The 12,690-nt window shown below is 43.4% G+C and overlaps 1 protein-coding gene across 2 annotated transcripts in view; it reads left to right on the top strand.

Moving 5' to 3' along the window:
• The window catches only part of CHRNA7 (cholinergic receptor nicotinic alpha 7 subunit), a 104,893-nt gene that overhangs the window by 34,012 nt on the left and 58,191 nt on the right, over positions 1-12,690 (top strand). For both annotated transcript variants that reach the window (XM_040642664.1, XM_040642662.1), the window contains exon 3: positions 10,927-10,971. In XM_040642664.1, coding sequence (XP_040498598.1) covers positions 10,927-10,971 — 45 coding nt within the window. The remainder of the gene's footprint in view (positions 1-10,926; positions 10,972-12,690) is intronic.

Here is a 12,690-nt window from a genome sequence, read left to right as displayed (position 1 = left end):
AGATTTGATGTCAGAGTCTTGTTCTGATGCTTGCTTCATCTCTTCAGATTATTTTTTCTTGTCTTTTAGTTGCCTTCTGGTTTTTCTGTCATAAGTCAGAAATGACCTATAAGGTAATAGGAGTTGAGGGAAATACTATACCTTAGTATGAGAATTTACGTTAGTTTGTCTAGTGGTTAGACATTACTGTTTGCTGTAGCTTTAGGTGCCAGAGGCTTCACATTCCTCTAGTGTTCTTATTTTTGTCTCCTTGCTTGACCTTGGCCTGCCTTTGGCACTCCTGCTCCAGGAGTCTGAAGTTCTTGCAGCAGTACCCACTGGTGTCCTACTGGAGTGTTGTGGTGTTGGAGAGGTGTGGGGGAGAGAAAACATTCTGTAATCTTATGATAAAATCTCAGTCTTTTGGTGGGTCTGTGCTCCTGGGCCATGCATGAGCTTCTCAGGTGTTTCTTGGTGATATAGCTCTTCCCTTCCCCACTCTGGTGAGACAGAGAGACGACAGGGTACTGGTGTGGGCTGGATGCCCTTTCCTCAGCAGGANNNGACAAAGTCTGGAGAGTAGGCCTTTGCTAAGGAGAAGGCTCTGGGAGGCCTGTTTCCCTAGAGTTGCTCCCTCGGTCCTGGTGTCAGAGTGGTAAGGTGATCTTTTTTGCATATTTTCCATGAGAACTTGGGCGGGGGGGTGGGGGGGATGCTGCTGGAGATAAAAATCCATGGAAGTGTAGGGGTGTCCACAGGATTGTGGCCTGTGTCCTGTGGATGGATGTGGTGTGGGGTTTTGGTTCAGTTCCCCTCCTCCTGTAGAATCGAAGCTTTGTCTTCAGTCCCACTGAGGCATGGCTTAAGCTCTCTGTGCATATAACTGGCACCAGGGTTCTACCCCCAGGCCTCTGGCAGCATCAACTCATGCACTCACAATGTTCTTTCTAGTTTTCTCTTGGATTTTTGTCTCGAGGGATTTCTTGTACTTTTTTTTTTTTTTTTAATGAGCTTAGGTTTGCATTTAAAAATATTTTATTTCTTCCGGCATTTCTAGGTGTTTTGTGGCACGATGGTGTTCAGGTTATGGAGTCTACCATGTTGGCAGAACTAGGAGTATGTCTCCTGTGCACTTTCTTTTCTCATGTGTCTATTCTCCATTTCAGCTCTGCTTCTGTCTTCCTGTGTCCCTCCATCTCCGACCTCTTCCTTAATTGACTTAATGTCTTTGTGTTTTTCCTCTGCACAAACTGCGATTATCTCATGCCTTGCTTTCATGCCAGTAACTCAATTTCTAGCTGGGCCTGTTTTGTCCCTTTCTGTGTCTAATTTATTATCTATGTAATCGTGTTGTTTTGGTTCTCGGTTTATTTATTTAACTCTGCAGTTTCCCTTTCATTTTGTTTGGTTATTTTATAATCTTGTCTTTGAAATCATGTTTAATTTGATCCAAGGTTTTATTAAGTTATATAGTATTAAAGAACTCATGGGAAGCCTGCCCTTCTTGTTTGGGCTTTTTTCCAGACTATATTTTATATTTCAGTTGTGCCTATCTGCTTGCCTTCCTTTCTTCCTTGTATTTGCTGTTTTAAAAAATGTATCCATCCACTCGTTCATTCATTTATTGCCATATTTTGTCTATGCAGCTGTCATTCCAGATTTTGCCTAGGCCTTATCCTCATAATGTGTCTACTCATAATTTTTAATTTTCTGGGTTGTAATGGTGGCAAACTATTTTTCTGTATTTTTTCGTATCATTCTTTCCTTATTTGTGGTCCTATTTATTTTTCCTTAATTTATTAAACCAATTAATCTACATTACTTGTAGAAATATTAGAAACGCCACATAACAACAAAGAAAACATTACTGCTTTTATATCATGCTCCCACCTTCCCTTCATGTACTTCATCCCCTCCTCTTTGGCCTTTTGAATCCACCTCTGCACCAGTTACTCGTGGGGTGTTCTGTTGGAATCCCTGTATCTCTAGCTCATGTCTTTAGAGGACCTCAGTGGTAATGAGATACACCACAATCAGTTCCTCCCCGAGTTGACTGGGAAAGCCTGGTGCTGATGCTGCACACATTTCTGTAATTTCTCAGGCATTTGTGAGGGTCTGGTGGTGCATGTGATTGTTTGCTCTTAGCCCAAAGGTAATGTGTTATATGTGCTGCATGTGTGGTAGTGAAGGGAATACTTGGATACTGATTCAGTTAGGATGATGGTTGTGCGTAAAGGGAAACTGATTGTGTCTGTTCAAAGAGAGTTGAGATAAAGCTTGATTCCTGGGTCATCCAGTGCCACTGAAGGCCTTCTCCCTCTACTGCACTCCATAATCTCCCCTGCTCCTGCCACCGTGTCCTCCACTTCCCAGCTCTGCTAACTCAAGGTGTGGTGTTTTCTCTGTTGGTTTCACTCTCATGATCACTTTCCCCGGCTTTGTTGCTCCAGATTTAGGTCTTCTGGGGGAGATAGGGAGGCCCTCCCTCTTACAGAAGTGGAAAGAAGGCCTTTCAGTCCCAGTTAAAAGTACACTCTTGAAACCACCCCCTCTCCCTGGGGAACCTGGGCAGTTCTGGGGATGGGGTCCACCAGCAGGAACCATGCAAGGTCAGGGTGGGTCACTTCCCCAGGGAATCCCTCTCATACCGTCACACACAGGCAGCGGGAGTGGTTTGGCGGTAGGCCCCAGTCCCTTCAATATTGCACTGGGCAGTGGTTTTTATAGGGAAAAGAAAATCTGTTGGCATTGGCCAAATCAAGGACCCAAGCTCAGGAGACACACTTGCTCTTAGTTCGCTTGGCATACATACTTTCCAAGGAGTCAGCCTAATGGGCCAGTTTTGCACCTTTGGTTATGATGTGTCTTACGTGGGCTTAAGTCAGTAAGGAATTACACACTGACCTGTTAGAAGGGGGGAAAATATATATATATATATTTGTGTGTGTGTGTGTGTGTGTGTGTGTGTGTCTGGCCTGATTTTACAGATTTTTTCAAGTCTTTCTCTGCATTGCTCCTGAAAACAGTGTTCTAGAGCTATGCAGGATTAACTTTGGTAGTTAAATATAGAATAAAAGGGTTCAAAATCACTTTGAGGAGTTCTAGAGGCAGTTTTCCAAGGACCACAGTTTGCTTCAGTGGAGTTCTTTGGAGCAGTGTCTACAAGTATCAGGCTATTCAGAGTGCTGTGTTTTAAAGGACCACAGCATAACACATTTCCTTTATTTGTTAGTACTTAACGATACTGTTAGAACTAAGGATATATCTCTAAACAGATCAGTGATGATTAAGGAGTTCCAGAACCTCAGTAGGAGAATAGTGAGGTTCCTGGGCCAAGCCCGCTGAGAAGCTGGGTAGCTGGTGGAAGGACACGAGCATCCAGTGCTTGAAGAAAACTGTGTTGCACACATTCTTTTTGAAAAGATTCACATCTACACATTCATACATCACAGAACACCCTTAACCCATTAGGGAAATTAAATGTTGACATCAAGACATTTACCTTCTAGGGCCAGATTTCAGTGAGAATAAAATGAATGTAATTATGTACCAGCTCCAAAGGTAGGCAGTTGGGGGTAGAGAGGAGATTTTGCCTGTGTGGGCCAACCTTCTAAGTCTCCCCAGTACCTTTGTTGGAGGAACTTGTTTCTTTTTTTTTTTCTTTTTCTGCTAATTAGTTGTATGTAACTTTTTTTTTCATGATAATATTTTTATTATATTATGTTATTCACCATACAGTACATCACTGGTTTTTGATGTAAAGTTCGATGATTTATTAGTTGTGTATAACACCCAGTGTACCATGCAATACGTGCCCTCCTTACTACCCATCGCCAGCCTATCCCATTCCCCCACGCCCCTCCCCTCTGAAGCCCTCAGTTTATTTCTCAGAGTCCATAGTCTCTCATGCTTCATTGGAGGAACTTGTTTCTGATCCTTGAAAGGTGGAAAACTTGGGGCACCTGAGTGGCTCACTCGGTTAAGTATCTGCCTTTGGCTCAGGTCATGATCCCAGGGTCCTGGGATTGAGTCCCGCATGGAGGGGGAGGCTCAGCAGGGTGCCTGCTTCTCCCTCTCCCCCTTCTCCCCACTTATGTTCTCTCTCTCTCTCTCTCTCTCACAAATATATAAATAAATTCTTTAAAAAAAAGAGAGAGAAAGGTGGAAAACTTTCCTATGTTTCAGGTACTTTCTGTATGCTACTCATTTAATCCTCACAACTTGCTGGAGAGATGGCAGTTTCCTATTTTTATGTATAGGAAATCGAGTCTCAGAAAAGTTCAGTCACTGCCCCAAGTCTATACAGCTTGTTAGTGACACACCCAGGTCTGCCTTTGATGTCTAGACTTTTCAGTTGTACTCCCATGTCACAGACCATGAGCAACCCCAAAATGAGAACAGAGATGCAGTAGGGCTCTGCACCCTGAGAGGGCCAGGTCTTTAGGTACGAGAAACAGAATGTCTTAGGAGTGCTGAGCACTTTAGCAGTGGCTCTCAAACTTTTAAGCTTCAGGACCCCTTTACTCTCATAAAAGTTATTGGGAATTCCACCCCAATTTTTTTTTATGTGGGTTATATCTATCAATATTTACCACATTAGAAATGAGAAATTAAGGAAACAGTTTAAGTTCATTAATTTATTTAAAATTAAATAAACCCATGCAATGTTAACATAACCAATATTTTTCTGAAAAGTAACTATATTTACCCAAGCAAAACAATTTTAGTGAGAAAGGTAGCACTGTTTTATATTTTGCAAATCTCCTTAATGCTAGGCTTAATAGAAGACAACTGGATTCTCGTATCTGCTTCTGCAGTCTGCTGCTGACATCATATGCCATGGGCTCTCTGCAAAGCTCTACTCAGTGCTCATGAGCAAATGAGGGGGAAACAGCCTAATAACTTCTAACGATTATGAAAAAAAGTTTTTCACTGATCCTCTAAAGCATCTCAGAACCTCAGAGGTTCCCAGACCGTACTTTGAGAACTCCTATATGATACAAATACCAAAGGGAACCACGTTTCATTAACATCACCAAGGTGCTTACTGTTATGACATTGGGAGCGGAGTCTCATGGTGGCTCAAACACAGGTGTTGGGATAACAGGTAAGAGGTTGGATCTCAGCTTCCGCACTGAGCTGCGTGACCTAGGACCAGGAGCTTGTTTTGTTTCACCATTGATATCTTTATGCACCCCTTCCCTCTTGATTATAAAGTAGGCAGATATATGCTCACCTGAAAACATTCAAGCAGAACAGAGACACATTAGGTTAAATTTGGGAGCTCTCCCATAATCCCCGTTATTAAATGAGAATAATAATAGTTCTGACTTTTCTGGGTTGTTGTCACAAGACTGAATGAGTTAAAAAAAAAAAAGTGTGTGCATGTGTGCGTGCACACGTGACATTTGGAAGAATGCAAATGTCTGGTGAAGGTTTATTTCAGATATCATTTACTGATATTCTCTGTGCTTGTTCATTTTTTACCCATTTTTCGATTGGATTGTCTGCCCTTTTTTATTGATTTGTAGGAGTTTCTTTCTTATTCAGGATATGAGTGTTATTTTGTTGTTGTTTTTTTGTTTTGTTTTTTTGTCAGACCTACTATCTTGCTGACTTAGGGAAAATCACAGACTCTCAGTTTATTATTCTGTAAAACTAGGACAAAAATATGGTTGGTGTAAAATTAAATTAGATAAAAGAAGTAATCCTTGGTATAAACTATAGAGACTACATAAATAGAAATTTATGTTATGCAGCAATTTTCTCTGCAAACAAGAATTTAGACACAGTGAGATGTAATGTTATCTGCTTTTTCTCAGCATCTCTACAAAAGCAAAGGAAAAGTGTTGGGAACTCTGCAAAACAATGTTGAATAATGTTGCTGTAGAACTTCCAGAAGAATAATTGCTATATGAAATGCAAGATAGCACATTACACATCATCAGAACTGTTGTACTCAAAACAGATATATGATTATTCTGGGAGATTGATTCAAAAAGCATGGCTGCTTAAATCAAAGTGTACTTAAAAAAAAAAACAGCACTGCCTTTATTGAAGTGTGATTGATAGACAAAAATTTATTTATTTATTTATTTATTTATTTATTTATTTATTTATTTATTTATTTATTTATTTATTTATTTATTTATTTATTTATTTATTTCTGTGATAACAAGTAAGATCAACCCTTTTAACAGCTTTTTAAGCATATAATATAGCATTGCTAAGTATAGGCTCCATGCCTCACAGGAGATCTCTAGGAATTGTTTATATTGCAGAGCTGAACCTTTGTTTCCGTGGACTAAGACCTCTCATTCCCCTGGAAGCCACCATTCCACTCTGTGCTTCTGAGAGCTCAACTATTGTAGATTCCTCATATAAGTGGAATCATGTAGTATTTGTTTTTCTGTGTCTGGCTAATTTCACTGAGGATAGTGCCCTCCTGGTTCATCTGTGCTGTCACAAATAGCAGAATTTCCGTATTTTTTAAGGCTGGATAATATTCTGAAATGCTCAGAATAAAAACAAAAAACAAAAACCAACGAGGCATTAGACCAGTTGGCTTTGGGGGTGCTTTGACACAAGGGCCTCCTGTGATTCTGTGGCAACCGTGGGTCCTGTCTCCACCTATGTTATCCCAGGGTCAGGAAGGAGTATGGGTCTTGCAGGAGAGCTGTGTGGTGAGAGCAGCCCCCCAGGGACAGCCACTGGCACTGAGGCACATGTCGCGGCTTGTGAGATGCTCTCCTTGCCTCTCCCACTCTGGGAGGTGGTCAGGGCAACTTATCTTCTTATTTCCCAGGAGAGAAAGTTGAAAGCCATAGAAACTGAGTTCTGAGAGTGGAGCCTGGAGGGCCTTCTGCTGGTATGAGGTCGGCCCCTCCATGCTGTGTTGCCGGGCTGGGTCAGGACAGGAATGGCCAGGTGGCAGCCTGAGGGTCTGGGATCACTGAAACCCATGTTCAGATTCTGTGCTGCTTGCTGGTGATTCATTCAGACACCCTTGGGCCAGGGTTTGGGGCTCAGGTTTGGAGATACCATTCCCTCTCCCCGCAGGAATCCCAGTGTTTGACCAGTGCGCCATCCAGCTCATGAGGAAAGAGACTACTGAATGCAGCTTCATCGGCGAATTCAGGATTTAAATGAGCTCAGGTGCAGTGCAGGAGGCTGGTAGCTTTGCTGTCAGTGGAGGATGTTTAGAGGAGAGGGAAGGAAGTTTCCCTCCTGGGTTGAATAAGTAGGTTCTGGGCAATGGGAGTGGAGCCCCTGCATACACTGCCAGGAACATCCTAATGCCCGAGGCCAGAGAGGCATCTGGGAACCACAGCTCCATCTGCCAACTTTCTAAACTGAAGCCTCGGTCTCCATGCCCAGTTCTCCACAACACCGCAGCATGCACAGCAATGCAAACCCTGAGGCATGGCAGTTGAATGCAGGCTCAAGTTCTGCCTTGCACCCTCTTGCAGAAGGCTCAGGAAGCAGGGCACTGTGGGTACTCTGGGGGTGGCAGGAAGGAAGAGCTAGAGGCTAGCGTGGGCACGGGCACCAGGGTGTGTGGGAGACCTGGCCACTGTAGACTGCACAGGCCCTGGGTCACCTGAGCTGCACCCTTGGGGGACCATGAGGGGTGTCAGTGTCCTCTGCAGGCAGATGGCTGTTCTCTGTGTTTATAACTCCAGGAGCCGGTTCCCAGGTGCTTTCTGAAGTAATCTGGACTATTGTAGGCCAGGGAGGTTCTTCCTCCTGGTGAACTGTAATCTGTCTCTCTCATGCTCTCATGTCTCTCCTCTCTGCTCCTCATTCTCCTATGCAAAGCCAGGGTCTGCTTGAGTTGCTGGCTCAATGCTGGAGCCCCTGGTGAGCCAGGAGGCAACCTCAGTCCAGGGCAAGAGAACACAGAAGGGTGGGGGGAGGGCAGGCCCTGGGAGCTGGGAGGAGTGACATCTTAAAAAGGCAAGTGATACAGGTGATGACGTGAGGGATCCATGTTTTTTGGTCTCCGATATCATAGGGCGTGAAAATGAAGGCTCATTCTTGGGACTCCACCCCTGTCATCCTCTCTGAAGGCACCCTGCTCCTTTCCTGTCACCTTTTGTAATTGTATCATTTTGTTGAGTTGTGTAATCACACCCCCAACTCACATTTTACATTCCATGAGCTCAAGAATGATCTTCAGTTCCTACTCTATATGTATGGGTGGCATAATGCCTGAGAAAGGAAGTGCCCTGTAAACATTTGTTGAATGAGTGAATGAATGAGTGGATGAATGAACACTTGGCTGGACCGTGGCTTGTAGAAAAGGCTGTGTACTGCACTAAGAACCTTAGACTTTATTCTTTGAGCAGTGCAGCTGGATGAGGGCAGAGAGCCCCATCTGGAGCTGAGTAGAGGTCAGTGTGTGGTGGGGCACTGTCTTCATCAGCTTGGGCTCCTATAACAAAAATATCACAGACTGGGTGTCTTAAACAGCACACATATATTTCTCATGGGTTGGATGCTGGGAAATCCAATATCAGTGCACTTGGCCCATCCAGTGTCTGGTGAGCATGTGCTTCGTGGTTCATAGACATGTTTTCTCCCTGTGTCCTCACGTGGCAGAAGGGGCAAGGGAGCTCTCTGGGGTCTCTATTATAAGACACTAATCCCATTCACGGAGGCTGTGCTCTCATGACCAAATCTCCTTCCAAAGCTCCCACCTCCAGATACCATCACAGTGGGGGTTAAGTTTGAACATGTGAATTTCGGGGGGACACAAACATTCAGTGTGTGATGGAGAGGGGGCACTGTACACGGGGGTGGGAAAGAGGGAGGACATCTGGTCGCTGTGCAGACAGAGAGAGCTGAGAGGCACAGCCAGCAGGTGGCCCTGGGATGGAAGCAGAAGAAAGAGACCCACTCTGGGAATGCACACAGCAGCCTCCTTGCTGGTCTGCAGGCTGTTCCCCCGGAGTCTCCACGGAGGGCTCCCCTACCTGGCATCGTTGTGCTCTCCGGCGGTGTCTGGCTGCCGCTCAGTGTTGATTACAGTTTGAAATGCCGGCACTTCAGTCCCATGCTGCTACACACCACAGAAATTCCGTTTCACTCTAATGAGGTTTCAGTTAGAATGTTGGAAAGAAGAAAGCCTTTTAATTAGATTGGTAGTAATTGAGCTCCCAAACCACAGAGGCTGAGAAGCCTTTTTCTCAGAAGCTGAAGACGCAGATGCAATTAAAAGAAGGAAAGCCACCCAAATGGAACACTGGCTAATTTTAAGTCCATTAAAAACAACAACTCCTTAATAAGTTGATGCAACGGATATATGTCCTAAAAGAGTTCACTGATGCTTTCAAATAATACTGGAGATTGAACCGAAACTAGAGTACTCATGCAGTTCAGATATATGGCTCTATCGGGGACCATTTGCTCAGTACAGAATACTGAGAAATATTAGCTACGTAACTTTTTCCACCAAAAAGACTCTGCCATGTTTTATTTTGAATAATTGGGTGTATTTTTCCTGTAACCAAACTGACACCTTCTTCTGGACACAGCTGTGACCTGGGACCCTACTAGGATGTTGTCGCCTGTCCCTTCCCAAGCAGCTCTGTTCTTTCTTTGGGATTCACATACCTCCCTGCCTGCCAATTTCACCTCTCAAAGTTGCTCAGAGTGTGAGCTGCTGAGCCAGGGGCATTGATGCATCAAAGAATCTTTGCCAACTCTTTACATGTTCAACACATTTTTATTTTAATGAGAAACAGCACGTATTTCTCATTTGCATCCCAGCTCTCTGACCACACCCCAGCAGATGCCGCATTCTTTCTGCCATTGGGTCTGTTTTTGGGTATGCCATCAGTTAACAGAGCCAGTAACTCCTGATGGAGGAGCTCTCACTCTCAGCTTCTAGGCACATCTGCTTGGAGGCATTAGTAAATACTTTCTCCTAAAGAGAGTGGCACTTGCCAATTTACAGAGTCCTTTAGGTGGGAATTGGGTGCTAGGTTCTGAATAACACCGTCTCAGTAGAACTATTGCATGAAACTTGCTCGTTAGTCTGCTCACACGGGCTTTTTGCTAGGCCATGTTGGGCTGGCCAACTGTGATAAGATGCTGCTTGCATCCCAGTTGGAAAGGTTGACGTTCCCTAGAATTTTCTTTAGATATCCTGTGCTGGGGCAAAGCCATGGGTGGTACACTATCCCAAGCTCTGGTTAGAGCACAGACTTGGCACCCTGTTGGACCCCATCCTTAGGTGGTTTGGAAATGCAGAAAAAGGTGCTTTGTGTCAGAAAGATCCAAGTTTTAATAGCTCCTTCAGAGAGGCATCTTACCTTTCTGAAACTTGGTTTGCTCATTAGGACAGAATTTACCTTGTAGGTGTGTGTCAGGGGCCAGGCATGCTTCTTGGTAATAGAAGATGAGAGAAAAGGCAGGCAGATCCACAAGGACCAGGCAGAAATGTGACCCACGCAGCACCCTTGGCATACAGTGTAGCAGCTGTCACAGGTCGTACTCCCTTTCCTGGGGGAGGGAAGCACAGATATTTATATTTGTTTAAAACTGTATACATTCCAGTAATAAACTTGACTTTAAAGAATTAGAATATGCGTGCAATTTTATTTTCTTAAGCATATAAATTATCGTAAAGGGTACAAAGGAAAATAAGCCAAATCATTAGCAAGTGTCATCTCTAGATGGTGGGACTGTGGGGTTTTTATTTTCTTCTTTATGCTTCTTCATATTTTGTAAGTGCTCTGTAATAAATGTGTATTACTTCAGAATAAAGAGAAAAGCTTAACTCTGGGGAAATGCTGTTTGCGTGTATTTGGAAGCACGTGGTGCCTCCTAATTTCCACACATTCCAGCAGTCCCAGCAGCCCGATTCCTGCATGAATAATGGTATCACTCCCTCTTCTGTAAGCTGTATAAACCATATTTATGGTTCTTTCTTTTTCTTTGAAGGATGAGAAGAACCAAGTTTTAACCACCAACATTTGGCTGCAGATGGTAAGTTGAGACAATGGCAGTCCTCTCCCGTGGGTCTTCCTGCTCTTGCTTCCCAGAGGCTGGTGCTTGAAATGCAGGGGAAGCAGGGGGCCCCTGAGGAAAGCCAGGGCAGTCCTCACTGCACACATGCCAGGGTATGTGAAACAGGACGTCCACTTTGGGCTGTTCCTCACTGCATCCTGCAGGACTGAGTGCATGCTTGTATTTCACTATAGGGTGATTTGGGGGTATTTTAAAAGCACTTCATGCAAGACAAATAATAAGATAAGATTAAGATCTGCATTGTCTGTAACCTGCACTAACTGGTCCCCAGGGCTCAGGGACCGCTGCCTCCCTCCCCATGCCCTCTGGATATGCATATTGGAATCCTAGGCAGTTGCCTAAGCCTGAGGCCTCCACACTTAGTGCTCCAGTGGCCCCTGCAAAAGTTTTGAAATGCTGTATTCCATTCATGGATTTTTAACTTGACATCTTAAATTCTCACCTAAATTTAATGAATTGCAAATGATGTCTCTTCAGCAAATTGTAAATATTGACATTTGAAAGTAAAACTGTTAGTCTCTATTTTAAGCGGAATCTAAATGCCATAATAATTTGATGTCCATATCATTCACTTAAGAAATATATAAACAAGGCCTTCTTTAACTGCCAGATATTTCACACCATCCCCGTCTTCTTTGCACTGGTGTTGCATTTCCAATTTTCACACAGAATTTTATCCTAACGTGATATAATTCTGTGTTTGCAGGTCTTTTATTAATCACTCTGTTTTGGTTCTCTTAAATGTAAATATGTACATAAAAATTATTCCTTTAGACAATAAGTGTTCATTTTTTTTTTCTAGATTGATTTAGGTTTACAATGACTATTGGTGCTTAATTCATCAAGGTGACATTCATCTCTCTACCAAAGATGGGGCTTTTTATTTTAAATTAATTCATATATTCATAGATGACTATTTTTTATTGTCAGAAATGAGACACTGATGCAGATTTCACCATCAGTTCTGTGACTTTTTAAAATAGATGTAGTAATGTGTCATTCATAATGAAAGACATTTTGTTACAGCAATGTTAATCAATTCCTTGAACTTCTTCCAGATGCCATGACAAAAATAATACAGTTTTATCAGGATGTATCAGCTGACAGCTTGATTAGTTTCTCGTTCAGTTTCATTGGAAGCAAGGAATTAAAGGAATTAAAACCCACCTGATCTTTGAAAGTTTTTGTCACCCAAGTTTTAACACATAAACACTGGTAGTTTACATTGACCCTTTGCTTCTTGGGCCAGTGTCCCAAGATAGGAGTTGAGATAAGGATAAGGGAAATACGCCTTTCTTTGTAAGGCAGGAATGAGAGAGGTAAATGTGGGGAAAGGGATATTCCCAGGTGGTTCTTGGGCAGGTGAGTTTTAGTGGGAATGCATGTGGAAGTTGAGAGAAGGAAAACAGATTCATGTAAAGCCATCTGCTATGTGTCCCGGGAGTACGCTTTGCTATACATGACATCCCTTGCAGAACCTCTGAGAGATTTCCCTGCAGTATTTAAAGCAACATTCTTTAGTGACCACATCCTACCCTCAAACCCTTTGCACACCTGCTCTAGCTTCCCTCCTTTTGTCATGGGCACAGGGTCACTGCTCCCCTTAGAGAAGGGTCCTCCTCCTGGGAGGAGGTTCCCTCTCCTGGTGCCTGCTGAGAAACTTACTTTTACAGTTGT

This window comes from Ursus maritimus, unplaced genomic scaffold (assembly GCF_017311325.1).
Source record: "Ursus maritimus isolate PB19 unplaced genomic scaffold, ASM1731132v1 scaffold_27, whole genome shotgun sequence".
NCBI classification, from domain to species: domain Eukaryota; kingdom Metazoa; phylum Chordata; class Mammalia; order Carnivora; family Ursidae; genus Ursus; species Ursus maritimus.
The sequence above is the reverse complement of the archived record's forward strand: the minus strand, read 5'-3'. Positions and strand labels throughout refer to the sequence as shown.